This window comes from Schistocerca cancellata, chromosome 3, assembly GCF_023864275.1.
Source record: "Schistocerca cancellata isolate TAMUIC-IGC-003103 chromosome 3, iqSchCanc2.1, whole genome shotgun sequence".
NCBI lineage: Eukaryota > Metazoa > Arthropoda > Insecta > Orthoptera > Acrididae > Schistocerca > Schistocerca cancellata.
In genome coordinates, this window is record NC_064628.1 from 445,147,208 (window position 1) to 445,174,600 (window position 27,393).

A 27,393-nucleotide genomic window follows, 5' to 3' on the forward strand; every position below is an offset into this window, starting at 1 on the left:
GACGAGGTACTGGCAGAAGTAAAGCTGTGGGTATGGGGCGTGAGTCGTGCTTGGGTAGCTCAGCTGGTAGAGCACTTGCCCGCAAAAGGCAAAGGTCCCGAGTTCGAGTCTCGGTCCGTCACACAGTTTTGTTCTGCCAGGAAGTTTCATATCTGCGCACACTCCGCTGCAGAGTGAAAATCTCAGTCTACATTAAATATGGTTGGGATTTTCAGTATTTTGAAGAAGGTAATACTAAGCTTAGACATAAATAAACGAAGAAATTTAAAAATAATGATAATGAATATTGTGATCTGTAGATCACGGTGTAATAATAAATTGTACCAGTTTTATGTTAATTTTGTGGATGGGTTGGATGTGCTCAGTGAATTATCTCCTAATGTACTCAACCTACACACTTACTACTACCGTATATATATATATATATATATATATATACTTCAATGACATTTTACTGACCTGTCCCTAGCTACCATCTCTCTCTCTCTCCCTCCCTTCCTCTATCTCTCCCTCCCCCCCCCCTCTCTCTCTCTCTCTCTCTGTGTGTGTGTGTGTGTGTGTGTGTGTGTGTGTGTGTGTATGTTTATGTCTGTGTTTTGTGTGCTTATGTGTGTAAGTTCCTTAGCAGCTTTACGCTTGTACATAGGCAGGAGGTAATGTCTTGCAGGAGTGGCAGTAGGACAGTTCTTCTCCAATTCTGAGTAATATCGTCGACTAGATCATACAAGATGATTATGCACCTACTTGCGATTGGAAAGTGGAATGAAACCAGTTTTAAACGTTCTCATTGGAGCCCCACACAACAAAGAATGCAACTCTGGTTCAGTCAATCTGGGGTAGTGGAATAGGATGAAATTGTCTCCTGCACTGTGGATTGAGTGTCCATTTCTAGAAAACATGAACAGCCCCAGAACAGGAAGTAGTCTCTATGAGTTGCAATATGCATCCCAGTCCATCCTGCTGCGTCAACATTATTAGCTTAAAATTATTTCCCTGACACTCACCCATTGTCACAGTCTTCCACTCCTCATACAGGAGTCTAATTATGGAAGTAGTTCTCAGCTGTATGTTTACAGGCAGTCCACTTATTAAGCTCCTCTCTCTCGAACACCAACATCTTGGCAACTTAAAACATTTCTCGGCAATTTATTTAATTTAATTAATGTTTAATTAAATAAACAATACATTGCTCGACTTTAATACCCATATCATATCATGAGATCCGTATTTTCGTGAGAGCATTTTTCTATTATGCCACCAATTTTTTTTGTTTGAATTTCAAGCAGCGAAGCTGTAGGGTGATTGTCAGTTCGGCTTCGCCACGAAAGTTAAAAAAATTCTTCCAACCGGATAGAAGATATATAAATAAATGAACACAGTTCTCAAGACAGTACCTTAAGACCTTTCTCTCTAGCATCTCAGTGCAAACTGATTCTTTTCTAGCAATTCATAAGTGGGGGATGGGTGGAAAAGTGAGGGAGAGAGAGGGGAAGTGTGGGAGAGATGGAGAAGTGGAGAAGTAGGGTGGTGACCTTAGAAATGCCACGTTGCCACATCTACCCCCTCAAAGAAGGGAGGTGAAGGTACCACCCACAGAAAGCTACCATCTTGAATAACTTTACAAAAATGCAGGCTGGCGTCAAAAGAAATTTGCACATCTACTAATGATCCTCTATGAGGCGGAAGGGATGTTTGTGCTTTGGTTCACATCATGTGCGAACTGTAGTACACTGTTTGGGCACACTCCTGAGTAATCACGTTTTGCGGCCCGCACAGCTGCGATACTGGCAGAAAGAAAGTCGGTGTGGTACCAGAAGGTACTGACAGGGATGTGGAGCTTTGGTGACTCCAGTACCGTGGATAGCAGCGCTAGGTTTCTCGGCTGAAGATGAATGGCGGGAAGAGCCCAATGGAGGTCGTCCCACAGATTGTCGCTGCAATTAAATCCGGCGAGTGTGGTACCCAAGGGTGTAATGTAAACCCATTCTGGTGCTCTTTAAACCACGGATTTACACTGCGAAATGTGTAACACTATGTATTATCCTGCTGGTACATGCAGTCATGCTGAGGAGAAAAAAAACTTACTTTAGGGTTGGTCATGACCCCCAGAAACATATGCTGTGTTGAACTATGGTGCCGTGCACAATGGCGAGATCATTCAGGATATGCCACTAAAACAATCTGAAGGTCACAATGCTCCCTCTTCTGGCCTCAACCCACTTCTCACACTGTGCACGGGAATGATCATCTGTCCAATGGAACAATAAACCTGTCGCATACTCAGAGGACGTCCAGTTGCGGTATTGGCATGCAAATTCCAGAATTCTTCACCGATGAACAGCGTTCAGCACAGTTTCATGAACTAGGCGAATGCTGTGGAGGCCCAACGGTAGCTGAGGAGACGCTATTGATCATTCAACAGCTGCCCATCATCTGTTCACGTCTGCACAGCCGTCGTTCACCTCTGTCGTCTATGGCACCATGGTGCACCACAGTTGCTTTGGCGCCGGTTTTGGATAGCACCGTTTTGGTACGCACGATATACTCAAACCATAGAAGGGAGGTAACAGTTTCCAAACTTTGAACACTTCGGACACGCGTCCATTCTTGGCGCAAAGGCTAATAATCACGCCCTTAAGGACGTCACGTAAATCGGTCCCTATCCGCATTACGACAATGAACGAACTATTTTCCGCGTCAATCCCGACACACCTTACATCCTTACATACCCTTTACTGTCAACGCTGCCACCACCTGCCCGTCAGTGGCTATTGGATGTCGACATGGAACTTAGATGGTGGTCACATTAATGTGACTTGGTGGTGCACAGATTACATGTTCGACTCGACGTCCGGAACTAATTTTTATTATTGTTATTGAGTTATACAGCTGGTGGTTGTCCATATTCGGAACTGTGAATACGTTTGATGAATTTCATAACTGGTGTCGAGATGCGTGCATGTCCTAATGAACACTGCATCGTATTTCTCAACAACACAGGCATAGCAGTATCGTAATTACCATAGTATTTTCCTGGCCCACGTTTCTCAAGATTTTACGACGTAGTACAACTTTGTCAAGCAGAGAACGAAGTACCGGAAATGTTACTGTATTAAAGTAAGAAGCCAGGTTTGCAGGCAGCCGGACCTCAGATCTGTGGCAGACTGCTGTTCTGTAACCTAATTGGGTTTGGTGACATATTGACTGCTACCACCTGAGGAAATATAGGCGTTCATAATTTTAGCGTTTTCTCGGTCCTCAACTGGTCTAACCTGAGGTGGAAGAGTTATTTGAAAATAATTTTAGTAGAGCTTTATACAGCTTTGAAATGAAATTGATTAAACTGTGTGACACACTATTTATAGTTTTGTACTTGGTGCATCTATTCCTGTTATCTCTTATTGATTTCAGATAGCAAACAAAAGCGAAAATGTAATTAATGAAAATCCGTATGCGGAAAAGATTGTTAAGTTACACTTAGGAGTATTAATACGCACACTAAAAATCCATAGGAATATCGTGAGCATCATGCTCAAAAGAACGTCCTATGAATGATCCAAGTGTGCGGCACCTTTACCACCCGTAACACGAATCTATAATATTCAAAGTTGCAAATCTATTTTAAAAGTGATACGTTCATTAATGAGTGAATATTTAGACAACCGCTAACGTAGGCGGATTATCTTATTTGTGGCAAAGTTTCTATTTTCCTTGTTCCTAGAGAGTAAATGGTGTTGCGAATGAAATGCTGAAATCTGAATCTGGTATTATCACGCATTTTAGTGTATTTTACACACTCATCAGTTTGAATGGTTATTACTAGAAACACATCAGTATTTTCTTGGACAGCTTGAAACCTTAATGTAACATTTTGTGAGACAGAGTGAAATAGGTTTGACTGCTAAGATGCAGTGTTCTGTCGTTTTCCCAGGCAGCGACAATAGCAGTGTCTGGCACTGAGACGACGGCCGGTGCCCTGTCCTACGCGCTGGCTCTGCTCGGGCTGTACCCTGAGTGGCAGGAGATGGCGCAGCGGCAGCTCGACCAAGTTTTCGGTGGTGGCGGCGATTTCTTGCGGTCGGTCACTACAGCAGACATGTCCCACCTAACCGTGATTGACGCCATTGTAAAGGTATACTGCGTGTTAACTCCTCCAAATACATGAGTACGGAATGCAGTTTACCTTGTACTTAGACTGCAGTTCTGCAATGTGAGGTTGTTACGCCAGTTCGTATAGAGTAAATTAATTGCACCACTTTTTAATGTTCACTTAGTGGTACAACAACCGACTGTAAATGATTTTGTCCTGTTAACGTCAATCGTTTACTTATTTATCAGCGCAACTGTCTTATTTTTTCTAATCTAATCTGACAGCAAAAGAAAATGTTAACTGCGAGAACCTGTGACATGTAGTTATTCTTGCGCGCTAAATCTTATCGTCTGTGTCCAAGTCCATCTTCTTTGGTTGAAGAGCATGCCATAATGTTCTCCGTTTTACCTGCAACATGGTAGCTTCTTTATTGAGTGCGTTGTTCATTTAATGGTGTGGTTTTATTAACACACATTTTGTGGGAAAATGATTAAGTTAACGAACGGACACACAGTTAGCCGTTAGCAGCTGTAAACTGCTTTTGTTCACGTTGTTTCTTCGGAATCAACTGTTAATTAAAAAAAAACTGGTACCCATTACACATCCTTAATTGATCATGATAGACACGTAGTCAAACTTTTCATAAGGTCTGTACCTTTTTACATATAATACTCGCACCGTTGTAGCACCCTCGACATTCCGTCTCTCTCTCTCTCTCTCTCTCTCTCTCTCTCTCTCTCTCTCTATCTCGCTGTCAATGTGTCGAGGGTGGGAGAATGGTGCGCGAGTATTACAGAATGCGCGAGTATTACAGAATGTCAAGTACACTCTTAACATTCTGTCCGTATACATATATGCTGGTTATAAATAAACTTTAGCTACTTGAGAGGACCACAATGTTAAATAAGCGATCGTAGGACAATGGAAGTTTGTGAGAACATTTGTAAGAACATGCAAACGAGAGATAGGGAATAACCCATTGACATGATAGCTGACATACGTTAGTCGCATTCCATGTTTACGTTCTACGTCACAAACATTGTTCAATGTACAACCATCTGCATCCCCGACAGGGGATGTTGGCTGCCTCCTCCCTTGCTATGCTCATCTTAAACTTCTAACGTGTGGTAGTGTCCCGTTGATAAACCCTGTGTTTCAGTTAACTCCACAGGCAGATACAACATGGGTTCGAATCTAATTTTCCTGGTGGTCACTCAATTTGGAACGATCCACCAATGATTTGGTTTTCTGACAATGCACTTTGGAGCTCCATCGTGCATCAAAACGGTTGCGTCCAAAACACCTCTCTCCTACAGAGCAAGGATGACGTGTTGGCGAAGCACATTTTAGTAATGAGTGCCGTCCACGCAGCATGTCCTTGGCCCTTCATGCTGTGTACTACTCTGTAAACAAAGGAAGGGGAGGTGGGCTACAGAATGGTGCAGTAGCTGTCGTCACAGGCAGGAAAGCTGGACAGGAGCACCAATGACTAGCGAGCAAGCGCACATAGTAAACATAACCTTTAATTGTCTTGTAGCTTTCTCTATGTATATGAAGACGCTGAGGAATGAACATACAGCAGTAAAGTCCAGCTAATACAATAGCAAGAATAGCATTGTAGGTTGCGACTCTCTCATCTAATGCATGAGCGATAACAAGGGTGGCGTCTCTGTGGCGATTAGGCTGCACCTCTTTTGGGATGGACCATATGACTTCGGTGACCGTCCTGCACTGCAGCGGCAAAGTGCGCTCGTGGTATGGAGTAGCTGGCAGTGTGGTTCAGTGGACGTGCTCCACAGGTCCGCCGGAACCTACACGACCGCTATCTGTGTCTAACACAAACTTACTTTGCCGTTAGCAACTGTAGGATGACGGTGGACTGGTATCTATCTGTGATACCACACTTCGGGTCCGAGTTTCTCAAATAAAAATGGACCAGTCTTGAATTGTGCCTTGAAGACACATTACAGGATATCTCGTTTACTGTGCAGTGAACTTCATGTGCGTTCGTTCATGACTATCTCAGGGTGTGTTCACTGACCTACTGAGCGTTAAACGTGCTTCATGACTCTGCAAAATTTTCTTAGACCTTATGTTGCAAACTTTGACCCTGGCCAGAAATGTAAGAGCAAAGTCTGCGCGTATGTCTGCATCACCTATCTAGTCCTCTGTCCAGCCCCATGTTGGTAATGCACACTGAGGCGTTTCAACATCACGTCGCCGCACCATTGCCGGTCCCTGACCGCAGATCATGACGGGAACACCTATCAACGACTTAAATCCTGCAGAGCACAGTCTGAACGTCATTCCTACAAAGTTAGGTACCCATACGATAAATAGTTTTCCACCTACACTGGATAAAGTAGCGAAAGCTTTACTTTAACCACCCTGCGTGTATTTCGAAGCACTTTTCACATGATCGACAGGAAAGTGTAATAATTTTTGGACAGTTCCATTTCTGGACGGCACTTTTATGATTAAAAATGGCAATCAGTTCACAGACGAATTTACATATTCGCTTTCATATTAAGAAGTTTAATATCTGTTCATTAACAGAACTTTGAGTTAACCCCTTTTGATCTTAAGGATGCCGTTACCTTAAAACGTTGCAAAACAAAATTCTCTCCGCTCTCCTCTATCATTTAAAATACAGGCAAACAGAGAAGTTCCCAGCTAAGTGTCTGCCACAGAGGAACTGTTGTGGCGTAGCAAGAGCCACGCCACTCTGAGGTAGCCGAAAGGCACGCGATGTAATGCAGACGGGCGTGAATTCTGGAACAGGATAACTATTGAATGGTAGCAAGAAAAGTACGTAGTTGCTTTATACTTAACTTTTATTCTCTGATGAATACAGCGTTCTTCTTGAGACATTTATACTATAACTCTCAAAGTAGGTAAGGCTAATGGCGCCTTGCTAGGTCGTAGTCATGTGCTTAGCTGAAGGCTATTCTAACTGTCTCTCGGCAAATGAGAGGAAGGCTTCGTACGTCTAGTCGCTAGCAATGTCGTCCATACAACTGGGGCGAGTGCTAGTCCGTCTTTCTAGACCTGCCATGTGGTGGCGCTAGGTCTGCAAGTACTGATGGCGGCGACACGCGGGTCCGACATGTACTAATGGACCGCGGCCGATTTAAGCTACCACCTAGCAAGTGTGGTGTCTGGCGGTGACACCACAGGAACTAGATAGGTCTTCGAGTTACAAAAGATTTTATTCCTACAAAAGAACCGTTAGTATGTTACGTTCTGAAGTCAGACAGAGCGATAGTGCCCTGAAGCTCGATGTGAATAACTACGAACTACGACTGGAATATGCATTACAATGTGGTATTTAATACGCTCTGTTAAAATAATAAATTTTTGGCTCAGTAGTAGCTATCTAAATGCCGAAGGCGATCTGGTGCAATATTGTACCTTTCTTTAGCTGGACACTCATGAAGTTTATTTGTAGGGCTTGTTAACTGCAACGCTGAAAAAATTGAGGTAGATGGAGTCAGTTCTATTGATTAAAATACAGAATACTGTGGTAAGTAGTTTCAAATCTATTTGTTAATTTCCTTAAAAAAGTGTTTATTTTTTTATCACACTAAATGAAGAACAAATCTCATTTACTGTCCCCGTTATTCCTGACGAAATCCTTAGAGATCGTTGCATAAATTAATTTTGAAAAACGTTTTCGATTATGCGACGGTATAACGGCAAGAAACTAAGGAGAACAACCTGTCTGCACCATGACTTCTTGCAACATCCTCACTCCACTATCTCCCAGCACGAATTCTTCTTTCAACCACTTCCAGCACTAGGTCTCCACTCGTACTGTCTCCACATAAGGCGAGCTCATTTCGTGATCACTTTTCCATGCCGCATACTTCGTCCTTTCAATTCTGGCTAGGCCTGCAATAAATTACTCCTTGAGATGACGGTAGAGGAGTAATTTTCTTTCTGTGTTTTCGGTCAAATTTTCTTAGTGTGTGTGTGTGTGTGTGTGTGTGTGTGTGTGTGTGTTTTTAACTTGTATTATTCCACTTTATTTCAGGATACCCTATAAACACAGCTAGTTGCTACTCCAATATAATGAACACGGTCGTGGTAAGGCGATTGCAGCTGTGCTCTCAGCGGTGAAAGCTTCAGTAAAATACTTTTAATTATAATTCACATATAAATATTACTTTTTATTGTGTTACGTGATGGCGGCAAGGAGGTGGTACAATTTCCCTCGTAAATCATGGTAAACAAAAAGTTCTCAATTATCATAATTACAGGACACAAATGTCTCCTTCGAGTGCACAAATCAGATTTTTCTGTGTTTTAGCTTAGTTAACTAAAAAAAAATCTTACGGAGTATCTAACCCATTGTGTGGCTGGACTACAAACTCCATTCTGACTGCACTTAATAGTTCGTTAGCATTTAACACGGGGGAGGAGGAGGCTGCATTTTCAGATGCAAAACAGACTTTCTGGGGTGCACCACAAAAAAGTGTTGTGGGACCGTTACTGCTGATATTTATAAAAGTTGTGGAGAATCAATCCAGATAGCTCCATGACGCTATTCGCAGATTATGATAACGTATTCTACAAAGATGTACCAACAGGTAATTATAACGAAATACGAGGTGGCCTACAAAGGACTGACGCTTGGTACAAGGACTGGTAAACACTGAAAACACTTTACAGCAGAAAGTACCTAGGTACGTATCTAGAAACATTAGAAGTGGAACGGCCACAAAAGCTGCTAGTTGAAGAGATAGTCGCCTGACTGATTCAGTTCAAGATTCCTATGGTGTAAATCACCCACGAAATTGGTTACCTACAAAGCGTTCCCTCAAGCGGTTCTTAATCATTACCTGCGAGTGCTGGAAACTTCCTTAGTAGGAAAACTACAGGAAAAAAAGGAGACCAAAAGACGATCACCACGTTTAGTCATGGGTTCGTTCAGTAACTGCAGCTAAGAGAGAGAAAAATAAGTAAAAACAGAAAAGAATGTAACACATGTACCACTAGGTTCAAGTGTCATCCTTTATGCTAAAAATTTGTCGCTTGGTTTCCACTGACTATCTGCAAATTTAACTAAAAAGGAAGAAATGTGATATTCAGAGTATCGTCGGTGACACAAAATTAGGTGGAATGTGGAGTGTACATAAACATGTAGATAAATACAAATTGAAAAGTGTGTTACAATTTCAGAGCACTGAACCCCTTTATTGAAGGCATGCAGTGACATTAGATGATCTTAGGTTGTAACAGGTTTGGTTTATCAAATTGTTTCTGTAAACTAATCTCAGAAACTTTATTTCTGACAACTAAAATGTCGACATAGTCTGTGCAGAGTTTTGTATATATTTGGGTGGTGACAATTCTGTCGGACATAAAATTCTGTAAGAATGCGACGGCTCCTTGATGTTTATTCAGTGGGGATGCACTAATATCGTACGAACTCGCACAGGAATGAATAATTTGCTAGTAGGGGATTAATGGACGAGAGAATTCTCATTGCAGCGTGCGATAAGATGGAAATTTGAGTTGCCATCTGGATGGTCGAAGCGGTTAAGGTAACTGCTCATAAGAATCTGTGTATCCAGGTTTGAGGCCCTATTTGGCACAAATTTTCAACTTTGCCACTGCATTACCACAATCTCCTGTGCAGCTGGAAGCGGTGAATTCCCATATGCCCCTTTCCATTTTTACCTATTCTCTATTTCTTGTAAATAGTTTGTTTCAAATTTATTTTCATTAACTGCTTTTGGGTCATGTTTCCATCACGAAATCATCATTGTAAGTATTCCTATCACATATGAAATATCTTCAAGAAATGTACTACAAACTATTGTACGTACACTGTGGCACAGCGTGATTCATTCAACTTCTGTTGAAAGCAACCGATCTCTCATTACACGAGTCTTCACATAATAGCTGTGGCAAAATGGTGGTCTTGCCAACAGTACCAGAATTAAGGTGTTTCTGGTGCCATTTTGATGTCAAATTGATATCAGATTATTTATGCAAATTAATTAATTTGATATCAAATGAATATTAAATTAAATGCGCAGAGCCGGCCGGTGTGGCCGAGCGGTTCTAGGCGCTACAGTCTGGAGCCGCGCGACCGCTACGGTCGCAGGTTCGAATCCAGCCTCGGGCATGGATGTGTGTGATGTCCTTAGGTTAGTTAAGTTTAAGTATTTCTAAGTTCTATGGGACTGATGACCACAGAGTTAAGTCCCAAAGTGCTCAAAGCCATTTTAACCATTGAACTGTGCAGATTACTTAATTGATGAGTGAATTACCTCACCACCACCTCATGATGATGTAATGGGTTTTCTCCGGCCAGTAAGTGCCCACTTCCCTTACCACCCACTGGAAATCCCTGCCCTGCACTGCCCCTCTTCTTTCCCCCTTTCCACATCCACAAAAAAAAAATGGCGAGAAATTCAAATTATAGTAGGAAAATAGCCAACTGTGCTATCTCCTTTAACCAAACTCACCCGTCACTCCTACAACATCACTTACACCAACACCCCCCACCCCTCTAAATGGCGAGAAAAATCGCTAAGTTGGTGTTGGACTGTTGACTGGAAGGATCTTACAACGGTATGCTAACATATCGTCAATCACACTGCATTAAATAATTAAACGCGTAGGAAAATTGTTTAAACAATTTTTCTGGATATTGCTTATTCAAACCAAGGCAGCATGGAGTATTATTTATTTACCCAATTTTCACTGATGGATTTCATGCCTTTTTTGTATTTCTAAAATTACAATACAGTTCCGAATCGACGAGTCCACAACTAGTGTTATCCTGTTGGAAAAGATTCACAGTACCACTCGACACTAGGCAAACTCACACTCTACATTAGAGTGCTCTTTTCACCTACAACTCGAAATAATAAATAAGTAAGCATCTCTTTAAATCTATTTTTCGAGGTTTAGTGGCGTGTTTGAAAGCACTGTCAGAAAGAAAACAGTTCTGAGTCGTGCAGCTGCTGTGGCGTTCATCACTTTTACGAAACTGTGAGTTTGCGTAGATTATATTTGCTGCAGGAGTCAGGGGTGTAAAAGCCCTTACTCTTTCTTTCCTCATTTTTAGAAGCACAGCAGTGTCTAAGCACAGACGAGATAATCATAATATTTACGTAGCTGAAAATTCATCACATATTTCGAAACCCACAACAGATTGTAGAAAAACATGACATACAGCGGATCGGATATTTAAAAGATTCTCCTAGAATTCGAATCGCTGTGTACAGACGAAAAACATGGCTGGAATATTCGGAGAAATTTGATGTCCTACAGCTGCTGGTACGGAGATTCTCTAAGGTCACAATAATGGGTGGACACAGCATCCCAACTGTGCGAGCCAGAGGGGGCTGGTCTTCTTGGTGTTGTTTCTGAACTCTCGAACAAAGAAGACATCATTCCGTAGATATCGTGTTCTGCCCCTGTCTTTTTCACTTTCTACAGATGGAGAAAACATGAATTTCGGAACTTTTTGTACAGATCGAAAAACATACAGCAGTCATATTTCACTGACAGTTAAACTGTGCCAAAGTGGTCTATAGATCATGGAATTCGGAAACTGTCCCCAAAGGCACCTAGGCAATGCTAATGTCGTTGAAAGCTTCGACTTTTCGCCGCGAACCAACCTCCAACCAAGCACTAACACCGTATACGATTGTACCATTACACCATATCGTTGTAGTAAACCCAATTTGCATCTAGCACCATACAAAATCATCGCTTCTGCATCCTGGTAGTTCCTCTCGTATTTCTTCAGCGAATACCAGTGTTACTGATATAACAGATTCCAGACCATCTTTGTACTTTACGAAGTCACCTAAGCTTCTAATACTCATAACCGTAAGTGCTTCTCATGCCTAGAGAGCCAGCGAATGTCTCTTCCACCTATGTTTCGCTATCTCGATGCAGACACTTCACAATCTATGATATAACGACTGGAAATCTGTAGAAGTGCAGTACAAGGAGTCAACTGGTCAGTTTACATGGATGTGAAATAATAGTCCAGCGCAAATACTAGCCATATTGAACTTTCTCAAATTTCCACATAATAATCAGAGAATACTCACAACGCACGTAATCACAAACGCTGCTCAACATATTCTGAGAATTAGTTCGCCATTCACCCGCCCAGTGGGCGACACTGTTAGGCCAACTGCATCCCCGTTCTCCGCCTGACCGGTTCGCAAGGCTCATTGGCAGTAACTGGTAAAATTACGAAAATTGACCGAATATACGTATAAACTGTGGGAAAGTACGCCAAAAATCAGGGAAAGTGAGGGAGAATGAGGGAGTGTGTACATGTCCGCATGGTGCAGAAAAATTCTTGTACATTTGAACGATTATGTGATGTCAAAAGGAATATGACAAAAAGTTGACATGTAAACACAAGGAACCAGGGAAACAGTCATTTTTCGTAGACAACGATAAGGCGGCTGCAAGGGTTTGTTTAACGTGAATGACCACCAAATACAGAGTAATAAATTTATGTATATTTGATCACAAGCCGTGGCGTGACTGTAAAGTTATTGGCAAATATCTTACAGATTTTTATAAAGTTCCTTAGCCTAAGAGCATTATATTACTAGCCTTGGGCCTGCAATATACAACTACAGAACGTATCGCATTTTTGCCCCTGTGCAACTCCGTTTAAGTGCTTTAAATTTTTCAAACTGTATTTGCAATGTGTTTCTCCATATCCTCTACCAATCTCAACCATGCAGTGCGAGCTAACAAATTCCTTACAGAACAGTTACTGCATGGTTTCAGCAACATTCTGATGTATGCTTACTGAGCCAATAGGGATACGTACATGTTGACTCCTTTCTTTGATGTTTTCCTGGAAGAGAACCATCTGCCTCTAAACTGACATCGATCTGTGTTAGGGGATAAGAGAAAGTAGATGAAGTAATCGATTGGGAGGCGTTTTAAGGAGGTATGATTTAATGATAGGCTGATGGATCATTCTATAGGGAGGGTGATGTTGCAGCAGATCATTTATGACACATTTAACTATTTATTTCCGTAGTTCATTCAGGGAGTAACAGCAGTGCGGTGTAACCTGCGTCTGACTGGCATACAATTACGCATTCTGGGTGTCAGTTAGAGCGCTATCTGCCTGCGATCGTTAACAGCAAACCTCTTCATACCGCAGTCATCTGAGGACTTTCAGCACATAATTGTCGATTCATGGCCATCAAAGCAATGGACAACCTTTTCGGCGCCCTCCGCTAGACGAAAGAAGATGTATGCGAAGTACTCCATCCCCCTACAAATCTTGGACATAAATCCAGTCTCCACTTTCATAACTGCAGTGATTCTGAGATGATGGCAGGGATTCGTGACGTACTGCAGTCTCTATGTATACATTTCCCTGACACATGGCGTGTGTGGAAGGGACTGTTCTCTTCAAGGAGGTAGAGCAGCATCACGTGCAATTTCACATATCGGACACCGCTACTATGCTCTTGTCTATTTCCACGTGAAATGTCTTCGTTTCATGCATTTTCTGTTGCTGACAATCATTTTCCAGGACTGTTGAGGGCGTAGAATATATGCTAATTGGACGTAAATAATGGTCGCTATAAATCTCTGGAGAGATTCATAGTACATGGATAACAAAGATTTTACGCTTTTTTATGTAAAAGGTAGTAGTTTTATCATATTAAAGTTTCTCATCATAGTGAGTAGGATAGAAAACATGGGGTGAATGTATGCCATGTGTTGGTAATATATTCTCTGCGTTGGAGTAGTAACAGCATTTTATTCCACATGACTAATATATTGGAAACCATGCTGTTTTAACGTTATACCATGCTTAAATGTAGCCTTATGGGCGTGTGTTTATGTTCTATGATCAGTTTTATCTTCCCAGAACCTTCATGCTATGGTATCCATTCAATACAACAATTCTACAGAATGTTTCAAACTCTTTCCATCTGGAGGTCCATTATGCATGAATCACAGGTTTCGTCTGTCATATCACAACAATACTCTCATATGTATTACACTCGTATCCACTCTACGGGAATAAGGTGTCCTAAACTCCTCAGCATGCAAGCATCTAGAGAGATCGTGTGTAATTGAGTGGGTGAGAAGTCGAATGTATTGGGCATAGTACCCTGCTACGTATGGTCACTTCCAAAGTAAATCGGGCTCAGTGATGGAGGGAGGGTTGATTAATGAGAAAGGAAGAGTTACGAGATGCGAAGAGAGACATCTTCTAGAATTTTGCTCAGGGTCCTTAGCCAACAGGTTCAACGAAGCAGTAGCTCCTTTCGAAATAGAGGACAGAGTACTAGATCTTTGAATCTCCGACTTTATCCTACGAATGTGAGAATACTTTGTGACTCCCATCCACACAGGGGGAGATTGCAAATCGTAATAAAATCTTACCGAATTTATGAAGTGTTTCAGCTAGGAAACGTAGTTTTGCACCTCGCCTTTGCTGATTTCAGGGCAAGGTCGGCGCCACCCCACGTTGCATTGTTCCCATATTTATTGAAGATGGTGGATCCATTATGGTGCCCATGGATGTGGCAATGTCACAGTGACGTCATGGTGGGAAATTCAAATTTTGATGGGAAAGTAGGTCAATTGGGGTATCTCCACTAACCTAGAACCCGCCCCCTCACCCCTCCCCACCCCATCTGGAAACTAAGAAAAGGACTCAATCTGTGCTGGGCTGCCAGATAGGATGGATGTAAGTATTTTGTGTGCATTGCTCTCCTCCCCTCCCCATCTGCAAATTGGTGGGAAAGGGCTCAATCTGTCCTGAGCTGCCAGATAGGATGGAAGTAGGTAAGCACTGTTTATTTAAACAATTTGAGTTGCCATAGACAGTAGCCCCATCTGGTGTAGTCACCATGAGGTCTGGAGTCTACCTGACCTAGTTCACAACACCACCACCAGTGTTCACTGTTGGTCATCCCGCTTTCCTCTTCTGTGACAATTCAAGATGGTGGTCTGCGGAAAAATGGCTTGGAAAGGACTCAGTCTGTGGCTAGCTGCTGGACTCTAAGGATGGACATAAATGTTTACTGTGTTCAATGGATGAGAAGTCTGTGCTGGAGGAGGAGGAGTTTAATGAGTATCTCAGGTGTAATCACGCATCTGATGACTGTGTCAACAGCTATGATATCTGATGAAGACAAATACACTTCATGAAATAATGAAGATGCTGCAGGATGGGGCTAAGTTACACTTCGCAACTCTTGCTGATAAATGTGTGTGCTGTAACTGTAGATCGTTTGATAAAAATCCAGTCAGTCTTCTGAAGTGCGAGAGGCAGGACTTTCACCCACTCCAGCGCAAGCAGCCACGTGTACCATTGAGGAAATGCTGGTGATGAGCAGGGATGAATTTAATGTGTGTATTCATGCAAGCACACAGCATGCTACACAATGAGTGGAAAGAAAAGATAATGGACGACTGTGTGTGAATATTTTTCGACAAATAATGGCAATGCAGCCAGATGGCGTGAACAACCTGCAGAAACCTCTGCCGCCATCTTGTTGAGACCTGCGCCGACCTCTTGACCTGCGTCAGCAACAACTTCCAGCACCTGTAGCGACCACATGGGAACCTGTAGCACACAGTCCACTTACTGGAGCATGTGGTGGAACTGTTATTGGCTGTCCCACTCATCGACTTCTGTGACGTGCTCCCAGCACATTGAATGCTGCCGGTGGTCCTAAACAAGAGCAAGATGGTGGATAGTACTGGTCACCGCCATATGTCCTATCCCAGGAGAACATCCCTGTGCTGGTGTAGGCACATAATGCAGATGCTGAGGATAATAAGGTACCACGTGTACTCATGCACTTCATTTCCACGTACAATTTAACTCCTAGTGCAAAGAAATATGTAAATGTGCCTATAGAAGCACATCATGATTGGGGCTTCTATGTGAGAATAGAAATTAAAAAGTATCAAAGCATGTTAAAGTGCCTATTTATGAGTTCGACTGGGAGGAAGAATGTTGTGCAGAGAGCTACATCAATCAGCAGATGACTACAGAGTATAATCCAGCTGTTACACCCCCCCCCCCCCCATCCACCACCCACCCCCTGGACATTCATCTTACCGGTGGGACACTATCTGTTACAACAGTGTATGATGACTCTGCACTATGTGCGAAATTGGGTAACAAGAGTCTTTATCTATGGCACGCATCAGTTATGAACATATACAATGAGGATACTGTGCTCTGCTTTGCATTGGAGAGACTGAGTCGTTGGTGGCCGGACACAGACTCCAGATACAGTGATGATGTAAACTTTCTACCTGTGCATAGTGTACATGTTGATGATTTGGAGCAGTACCTTTGTTTGTGCATAAACGCTGAGCCCAAAGAGAAACAGGTTAAATGTGCATGTGAAAAACCAGATTGTTGTGAGGTACCCATCTGTTTGAAGGAAATACGAGCGGAATTTATTGCATATCAAAAGCTGTATTTGGGAACTGCTGTACAGGTGCGAAGAAGAAAATAAAGAATCTGATTATTAATGTCATTAATTTTAATGCAGCTTCTATAATTATGCAGGAGCAGACAGTTGCCTCAGACACGTCCTCGCCAGTCATTGACAAAATGAATGATGAAGTTAGTCTTCGCGGGTAAAATATATAGCTCAATTCTCTTTGTAGCCAATATAGCTCAGTTGGTTATGTGATGGAGCTATAGTGGCTACACATACTATCACCATCCTTACTATCTTTCCACAAGTGAGCGATACTTGTCGGTACCTGACGTAGTCAGTATCATGGTGGGGTTGGTGAAAGATTCTCGTCACAATGACTTTGTTCTTGGTGACAGATCCTGTGGAGACGCAAAAGAAGACCTGAAGAAGAAGAACGGAATTGTCCTTCCTGACGATATATGAGTAAGTATTGTATCACCATCCAATAACGCATGACGCTGCTAACACTCGTAGGTCGAGTCCAATTTGAACATGTTTGTGTGTTTTCAAAAACACAGTTTCAGTCCAAGATCAGGTATTACAGGAAATACTGCGCGGTGCAAAAGGCATCACATACACGACATTCAGTGAGAGTGGTGATATTCCCCGACTGAAAAAGTAAGGTCAAACACTGTGTCCGTATTTTAGGATGTTGCTGTGGAAAACCAAGACCAAATTCGGAATTACTGTATTGGACTGATATACATAAGATCGCAAAAAGCCAGAACCACAAGAAATGTAAAACCATTATAAAACCAATACTTGATGGTGAAAACAACAGCAGCAGCATCAACAGCGACGATGGTATTGACATTGGGCATAAAGCAGTGAACCACCAAATCCCGCAATATATACAGGGCTATTACAAATGATTGAAGCGATTTCATAAATTCACTGTAGCTCCATTCATTGCCATATGGTCACGACACACTACAGATACGTAGAAAAACTCATAAAGTTTTGTTCGGCTGAAGCCGCACTTCAGGTTTCTGCCGCCAGAGCGCTCGAGAGCGCAGTGAGACAAAATAGCGACAGAAGCCGAGAAAGCGTATGTCGTGCTTGAAATGCACTCACATCAGTCAGTCATAACAGTGCAACGACACTTCAGGACGAAGTTCAACAAAGATCCACCAACTGCTACCTCCATTCGGCGATGGTATGCGCAGTTTAAAGCTTCTGGGTGCCTCTGTAAGGGGAAATAAACGGGTCGGCCTGCAGTGAGCGAAGAAACGGTTGAACGCGTGCGGGCAAGTTTCACGCGTAGCCCGCGGAAGTCGACGAATAAAGCAAACAGGGAGCTAAACGTACCACAGCCGACTGTTTGGAAAATCTTACGGAAAATGCTAAAGCAGAAGCCTTACTGTTTACAATTGCTACAAGCCCTGACACCCGATGACAAAGTCAAACGCTTTGAATTTTCAGCGCGGTTGCAACAGCTGATGGAAGAGGATGCGTTCAGTGCGAAACTTGTTTTCAGTGATGAAGCAACATTTTTTCTTAATGGTGAAGTGAACAGACACAATGTGCGAATCTGGGCTGTAGAGAATCCTCACGCATTCGTGCAGCAAATTCGCAATTCACCAAAAGTTAACGTGTTTTGTGCAATCTCACGGTTTAAAGTTTACGGTCCCTTTTTCTTCTGCGAAAAAAACGTTACAGGACACGTGTATTTGGACATGCTGGAAAATTGGCTCATGCCACAACTGGAGACCGACAGCGCCGACTTCATCTTTCAACAGGATGGTGCTCCACCGCACTTCCATCTTGATGTTCGGCATTTCTTAAACAGGAGATTGGAAAACCGATGTATCGGTCGTGGTGGAAATCATGATCAGCAATTCATGTCATGGCCTCCACGCTCTCCCGACTTAACCCCATGCGATTTCTTTCTGTGGGGTTATGTGAAAGATTCAGTGTTTAAACCTCCTCTACCAAGAAACGTGCCAGAACTGCGAGCTCGTATCAACGATGCTTTCGAACTCATTGATGGGGACATGCTGCGCCGAGTGTGGGAGGAACTTGGTTATCGGCTTGATGTCTGCCGAATCACTAAAGGGGCACATATCGAGCATTTGTGAATGCCTAAAAACACTTTTTGAGTTTTTGTATGTGTGTGCAAAACATTGTGAAAATATCTCAAATAATAAAGTTATTGTAGAGCTGTGAAATCGCTTCAATCATTTGTAATAACCCTGTATATTATGAAGACACCAATGAGCGAATAGGTCGCCTGTGGCTACCCATGGCATCAGCTGCTGCAGGTAATACAGCTAATTCGAATGAGACTGATTCAACAACCTCTGAGCTTAGACGGAGAGGTATCATCGATTAAGTATGGAGACTGTACTTCGAGAACTGCAAAAACCACCACGCAAAGCACACCCTCGTAGGCATGTTTTAAAAACTTTGATGACTTATGGCTCGCTGATATTGTTGATGTAAGGGAATATTCACATGAAAATAATAGATTGAAGTATATTTTAATGGTTATTGATACATAAAGCAAATTGGCCTGGGCATTACCTGTTAAAACAAAAACGGGTAGAAATCTTGTGGATGCCTTTGAGCGTTTGCTGCAGACAGGGACGAATCGATGCCCAGACAACCTCCAAACCGATCGCGTTGGAGAGTTTTACAATAGGTATTTCAAGAACTTGAGCCAGCGGTATGGAATACGTCACTACTCAACATTCGCTCACCTGAAGGCGAGTACCGTGGAGCGTCTGAACAGAACAATAAAAGGTCAGATGAGGATCAGTTTTAAACATCTTGGCTCATACAAATGGAAGGGTATCCTCTCAGACATAATTGCTGAGTGTAACTGAACCAAACATAGCACAATATAAATGAGACCAATCGATGTTGGTAATAACGGACTCATGGGTACCATGTGCTATCACATTAAATTGCTGAATCAACGCAAACAGAAATTTAATGCAGGTGATTTAGTACGTATCTCACAACACATGACAACAACTGAGAAATCGTACCTACCGAAGTGCTCGAGAGAGATATTTGTAGTTTGAAAGGTGCATGGAACCAATTCTCGTACTCATATCTTGAAGTATAGTAAAGGTGATGAAATTGCAGGTTGCTTCTACACCGAGGAGTTGCACACAAGCTCAGAACTGGGTGTCTTTCTCGTGAAGAGAGTTATATGACGTCGGAGAAATAAAGTGTTAGTCAAATGGCTTGGTTTAACTGCAGCACATAACAGTTGGATTGATGCTAATGATTTATTATATAAAGGGGTGAGCAGTCCACAACCACCGCAGTAGCTTTTTAACATGCATGCTATCAGACGCATTAGAGGAGATGGAGGTATTCTAGACAAACGGCCAGTGGAATTACACGTTCTGGGATATAACTACTGTGGACCTGGCACAAAGCTTCAGAAACGCTTGGTAAGAGATGATAAGGGAGTTAATCTGCTCGACGAAGCGTGCATGGAACATAACATCACAAATAAAGATCTCCCAAGTCGTCACACTGCAGACAGGATTTTAGCTGATAATGTTAAGGCGATACGCAGAAGGAAGGATATTGGCGTACGTCAGCGCATTGCAGCATTTGCAGTTGATAAAACCATACGGGGAAAAATCAATTTGGGTTTAGGAATGATGAATTTCAAGCGAGTAGTGAATGCTGCACATTGTGTACTAAACAAGAAGAAGAAGATGAAGGGTGGTAAGAAGAGATGTTTGAAGAACTATCTCCTCACAGCAATGTATGAAGTTAAAAGCGCTCTGAAGCAGAAGGGAACGGGAAGAAGAAGACGATCGGCTGAAGCACCTCGAATTCTACCAGTACGCAAGACGACTGGTTGTTTTCTTCCATTCCTCATCCCAGCACTCTCCACTCTCTCGGTGGTAGTGTCCCTCGCTGATGCTGCTGAAACTATTTCTCGAACAGTCAAGAACGCGCAAAACTCCCAAGCGCAGTTAGAAGAAGCAAGAACACATAACAGCATGTTGGAAGCCGGAGCCATCGGAAAAGGAGTATACTTGTAAACATACAGGAAAGATCTTGGTCTGCTCATAAATTTAAAAAAAGCCCGTTAGAAGTTCTACCAGATTGGCCACTCACAAATAAAGATCGTCTTAAATTTGTTAGAAAAAAATTCAACATTCCAAGATTCCGTGGTGTGTCAATGCGAGATATATTACCGAAGACTGTGTTGAAAATAGGTGAATGTGATATTGTGAATTTAAATTGCTTCTGGAGGTCCCGTCACACACTAGGTGTCACATGTTATGAAAAATGCAAATTCCGTGTATTATGTCGACTCATTTGGATACCTGCAACCGTCAGAAGAATTACAACGATACTTCACTCGCAGAAGACGTGTACTCTACAATTTTCGGCTTTATCGTAACTTTAATACACACATCTGCGGACGTCTATGCATCATGTTTCTCTTGACGTTTACAAAGAAGAAGAAGAAGAAGAAGAAGAATATAAAAGGAAGAACTTTAAACATTCCTTCATCAGTCAAGATTTAGAAGCAATCTCGGACACTTTGACTTTATAAGAACCATCATCTGTATTTCGTCCAAATTACTTCCCGTCATTTGATTTGATCATTGGTGAATGGAGTATTCCATTGATGGACTGGAGAAGTACAGCAGCATCCCAAATATCTCCGAGATTATCAACATACTATATCTAGATATCAATGGTGAAATTGTGGGAACAGAACCTGGTGCGTACGATATTGATGATTTTTTTTAAAAAAAATCTTAAAAACAGTGTTGGAAAGATATTGAGCCACGTGCAAATATCAATGCACTAAAATCTGAAATAAGGACTGTGAATGCAACGATTGACTTCAACCAGAAAGGTTCAGTAGGGTGCATACTGGGTTTCGCAAAAAGGCAAGTTTTGAAGAAGGAACCCAGTAAATTTTACAAGTTATATCGCACTGTGGACATATTGCCTGTCAGCACAACCCGAGTCCAGTCTAATATTGCAACGAACTCCTATCTCAACAACAATCGGATTTTACTATTTACCGATTCTTCCCCTCAGTTGCAACATGGTATAAGATTGTGAGACTCCCGACATTGCAATATAACTTCCAGTGACAGTTCAGACACTGGACCATTTTGAGTTGCCAATTGTGGACCACAATAATCAACTTGTTGACTTCCGTGGTGAGGAAATCATTGTCCGATTACATTTGAGGCAGGATGGGCGTACGCTACAAAACCAGTGCACGTCACTTCGCTGCCGAGCCGCAAAGTTGTAACACTTGCGAACTAAGAGTTTCTTACATAAGTTGGGTTGAAACCTCGCAGTGACGTCCTCACTCAATATAACCAGTTCAGTAGAGCATGATGAGCGAATTATATGTCAAGAATACTTTTCGCATTAACCTTAAGCTTCAACCATATTTAATAAGAATTATGAAATTAGGATTGAAATCCAGCATCAAGACGCGCTGACGCTTCCATGCAAGAGTTTCATACATTTGGAGGGATCATTCAAGAAAACCGAGGGCAGCGCTACATTGGGAATCAAGCTTACACGAAACGCTTTAGCATTCCGGTGTCACGAGATACACTATGAAGTCAGTGGCTCTGAAATCGACTGTACACACAGTGTCGACATAACATCAACTCTTAAAACATACGTCTCTGCATTACCCATGGATTTGAATGGTTTAGGAAATTCTGGATGGTTCATAGATGATCCGGCGGATATAAACGTTGCAGAGTACAAACGATCTACTGCATGCGTACCTCTAAAAATGCTTATGGGCTTCTTTGAGGACATGAGGCAGATTATTATGAATGCTAAACAGGAACTCATTCTGGTGGGGAGTGCGATGGATAATAAATTATACATTCAAGGAGCTCAAGAAGCGAATATGACCACGGTCAGCAAGATAAAATGGAAAATGCCTCCCATCACTGTATCAGACGAGAAGCATTTCAAGCTTTTGAAAGTTCTGAATTCCGGTGCATGTGTATCACTAACATTCCGCTCTTGGAAGTTTTACGAGTACTAAGTGTTGCCGAATGCAAGTGGATAAACATTCGCTATTGAAATCTCTTCACAGCTAGAGATGCCTAGATTCATCGTACTTACGCTTCAGACTGATATAATAGGGAATGAATAACATTATTTCACTGTATTCGACAACTGCAAGTTAACTAATTTCACAGTCTACCTGAATTCAGAATTCCACCAATATGACATTTTAAACCAGCAACGGGATGGAAATATATACAGTCCAGCATATGACATGTAAGCGAGTTTTCGTGCTTCTTGGTATGAAAGCCGTGAAGAAGAAGGAGGGGAGTGTTGCTTAGTCCACGGAAATTAAAGGAGATATCACCGATCATCGTAAGAGATTGCTCGAAACGGAACGATATCACATAACCTTCATCAGAATCAGCTGCTGTACGCACCATGATTTTTCCACCTACTCCCTTGCATTCATTTCCGGGCACCCGTCCAAACTTACCAGTCGGCTGTAACTGCTTCATGGCGTGCACATATAAGTTATTTACATCCAAGTGCATTTTATTACTCGAATCAAGGGATGTGTTGAACTTGTCGCCCACCCGTGAATTATTTGCCTTGGCACGTCTATGGATATATTGATAAAGTCCCCCACGGATCCCTTGCTCAAAGAAAAGAAGCATGTCAGCATCGGTCAATAATTCGATGCTGCACTTCCTTTTCTAGAGCATTGAATCCCAAGACAATTCAAGTGCCGTGTAATAAAAGGCAGGACCCACGGAATATGTCGTCATGCATAGACTCCGGAATATCTCGAAAACGTCCGCAAACAAGAGCACGTCTGTGTCCACGTTAAGTCGTGCGTGCTCTCCTAAAGTGGAGACGTTGAATTCCTGCCAGACATTCACGGCATGCTCAGACTCTATATTTGTTATAGCGCCGCCTGTGATGTTCCTGGAGGATGCTGTTATTTTGGGTAGCCTGAATCCGTTGAGTTTTGCCAAACTATCCACATGCTTGTATGAGAAAACCCCCTTCCTAATCACAAGTTGAAACTTTTCCCAAACGGGAAATACAGTTCGAGTGATATTCATATCCACCCGAGTTTCAACGAGTGTCTAGAGCGGCGCCTGTATCAAACGTAGCGTAGCAAGGAAGCGGAGCATAATTCTTGGTGTCATTCATTTGGAGAATAAAATGTATTGCTCGACGCTCTCAGGTAGGACACTGTCCTGATTTTTCTCCCTACCGAAATCAGCCAAGTGCTCGACAAGAAAGTGAGTTATGGAAGAAAACGGGTATGTCACTTGGTAGCTGGAACTTCAAATTTCATGTACTGTGAGCTGCGCCACTGGACTTCCCCGTAAGACAATGGTCCCTACGACGAGTTTCCGCATTTCTATCTAACGACAGCCGGCAAATATGACAGTCAACCACGTTGTTGTACAGACCTTCATTCTCCTTTAATTTGGTCATGCCAAAGTTGTCAATGTAAAGCTTATCAACCACCCATGAAAGTTTTTGAGCTCAGTGACTAGGCAGACGCGGTCAGTGAGTAGCAAAACAGCCGGGTTATCCGCGCCAGAAGGTTTGTAGCGGTTAAGACTCGAATTATAGGACGATATAATTTGGTACGCTGCCGCATATGGCGTGTACTTTTCTGTAAAAGTGGTATATGAGGCTGTAGGGTCACCTTCACAGTGGGTCACAAGAGCGAGGATGCATTCAAAGTCAGTGTACACTACAAATGGCCATCGCTCCTGATGGAGAGCATTTTTAAACTTTATGATCTTGGTTTCCTCAGTAGGCATAATAACATTTACCGGCTCCTTTGGAGCACAATCTACTAGATGCGCAGCTAATAACTGGTCTGAGAAAAAGTTATTCACGGAGCTTAAGTAAATAAGCTTTTATGTTATTTTTTCAACAATCAACAGTAAAGGTATTGGGACATGTTTTTGATCTAAACGTAATGATAATTGTCACCTTCAGAGAAGAGTTGTATGTTTCCATGCCTCTCACGCTCACCTGCAAATTTTGAAAAATAGAGGGCGCCGATGACAATATACTTGTCCTGCTCATCTTACTTGCCTTTCTTCTCTAGGCCATAAACATGAACCGATATTCAGGTATTCCGCACTTCAAATTTAGATGGCGGGAAACTCGATACCATCAATGTTATAACACCCACGAATATTATCACCTACATTGTATGTATTGGGATACACTCTGTTATTATAATTTCCCCTGCAAGCCAGGATTTACCATGCAAAACAAGCCTGATCCTTTCTATTTCCGACATTAGTGCATGCCTGCTTATTAGCTATATCCTTAGTGAGCTTGATATAGCTAGACCCTTCATTTACCGGATTGTAGGCATACATATGGATGTCCAGGTGTAGTATTCGCCTGAGTACATTGGCTGACACTTTCACTTCCATCCCAGAAAACCTGATCAGTAAAGCATATTCAAGGTGCATTTACGAAACCACTTAGCGATTGATATGCTCCGCATTATCAAGCCATTTTCCCTCCAAATAAAATGAACGCTTTTATCTTCAATGCCAGAGGCAACATTGGGGAGTGCGATAGTTCAAAGCAGCGCACTGCGCTGCACTTCATGGCGGGGTACTGCGGATTATTGACTCGTTTGAGGAGCCCTGTTTCCACGACAAGAAGGCAAGTCCTTAGAAAGCCAACAGGGTCGCTGTACCCTCTGCCAGATTCTCGATCCTTGTGAATGAGATTCGCTCTTCAAAGGCGTCTGCAATCACCTAGTAGTCTAAGTTCAGTAAGGTGTCGCTGACCTGATGCCCTTCACTAAAAGGATGGGAGAGGGAACTGCCACTAGCCATAGGATCTTCTCTATTACTACTGCTGCTGCCACTACTACAGGGTGATGTTCATCCTGTCGATGATTCAGTCAGTGGGGTGCACAGGGATATGCGCTGAGGCCCACACACCTTCCATTGCCGGCAGTGATTCCGACAGTGCTGAGAGGGAGGGACAGCCCGGCCATGGCGATGGTTCCTGGTGCTGCTGCTGCTGCTGTTGCTGTAGGCCTAACCCAGTAGCTTGAGGCATGGTAGCTCCTTGCTCGTCTCAGGAATGCAACACCAGATGTAATAACTCCTGAAGCAGCTCATGTTCAGAGACAAAGGATATCCATGCACTGGAGATCGGAAGGAGGAAGGCTGTGGGTATTTACAACGCTACAGGAAGTATGTGGTTGCTCCTGCAGCTACCACGTGATTATGCCATAAGCAAGTGTGTGGCCCCTGGGTGCAGGGAGAACGTGCATGGGAGTAAACATCTTGTCTCTTGCGCTTTGGAAGACTGATTGGACTTTTATTGAATGATCTAAAGTTACAGCATATACATTTATCAACATGACTTGTGAAGTGTAACTTAATCCCATATGATGCATCTTCATTATTTCATGAAGCTTATTCGTCTTCAAATATCATTGCTGTCGACACAGTACTCAGATGCATGATTACACCTAATGTACCTGTTAAACTCCTCTTTCTCCAGGACAGACACCTCATCCATTCAACACAGTGAACAATTATGTCCATCCTCCCAGTGCAGTAGCTATAAAAAGATTGAGTTTTTTTCCTGCGAATTTCCAAAAGGGGGAGGGGAGAGAAAGGAGAGGGGGAGGGGTTATGTTAGTGGAGGCAGCCTAATTGACCCATTTTTCAACCAAAATTTGAATTTCTCACAATGATGTCACTGTAACGTTGCCACATCTATAGACACCATCTTGTATCCGCCATCTTGAATGAATTTGGCAACACTGCAATGTGGGATGGTACTGCCCTTCCCCTACTACTGATACCTAATTCCTACACTAAGAAACAGTATTTGTATCATGTGATACAGGCATTGTAACTGTGTTTGCAATATGTCCACATGTATGGGACTCTTGAAAGGTAATAGAGGTTATCGTTTAACAATGAAACAGAAATAACAACTGTGCTGCAATGACGCTGGCTGATAGCACCAAGAGTTCGACGCAGTGAGAAGTTTTGTTGACGAGACAAGTCGTCGTGAGTGGTGATTTCGACTTCAAGTAATTGAGTAAAATGCACTAAATTTATGGAAAACCTGGTATTTTTTACGAAAATTTATAAAAATACGTAAAACTGATGAATAGACGAGGTTACTTACACTCTCACCTGGGTGTGTGGAAATGTTTCCCATCTTCCACCGGTAATATTGACAACTAATGGTCCTGCAGAATATTCCTTGTTCCACATGCAAAAATGGTTCAAATGGCTCTGAGCACTATGCGACTTAACTTCTCAGGTGATCAGTCGCCTAGAAAGAACTAATTAAACCTAACTAACCTAAGGACATCACACACATCCGTGCCCGAGGCAGGATTCGAACCTGCGACCGTAGCGGTCGCCCGGCTCCAGACTGCAGCACCCAGAACCGCACGGCCACTCCGGCCGGCCTTCCAGATGCAGTTACGTGTTGTAAATTATACAAATGAAAGACGCAGTCTCCAAAGATTTGGGGGTTATATTATCTGCCAACTAGGACACCTAAACAGCGATGCATACCTTGGTGCAATATCCAACACTAATTTGAGGAATCATTGCTCTGCGTCTCTTCAAAATCAGAACGTGAGAGATCTGCTACCCCATCACTGTGGAAGATGATATTAAATGTAGAGCTCAACATCTTCAGATGGATGTTTGTAAACACCCTACGACCATTCCCTTTAATCTTTCTGTACTGTTATTCAGTTCTGATTTTCTCTATAGGTACCCCCTGACCCTTCTTTTAAGTTCAGCTACGTAGTTCAGCTGATGTTTTGCATCCTAGCTACAGTTCGTTTCCCATCTTAATTTTTCCCTT

The 27,393-nt window shown here is 42.5% G+C and overlaps 1 protein-coding gene across 1 annotated transcript in view; it reads left to right on the forward strand.

Annotated features, from left to right (window-relative positions):
- The window catches only part of LOC126176359 (cytochrome P450 4V2-like), a 139,146-nt gene that overhangs the window by 72,106 nt on the left and 39,647 nt on the right, over nucleotides 1-27,393 (forward strand). The window contains exon 3 of the mRNA XM_049923513.1: nucleotides 3,932-4,132. Coding sequence (XP_049779470.1) covers nucleotides 3,932-4,132 — 201 coding nt within the window. The remainder of the gene's footprint in view (nucleotides 1-3,931; nucleotides 4,133-27,393) is intronic.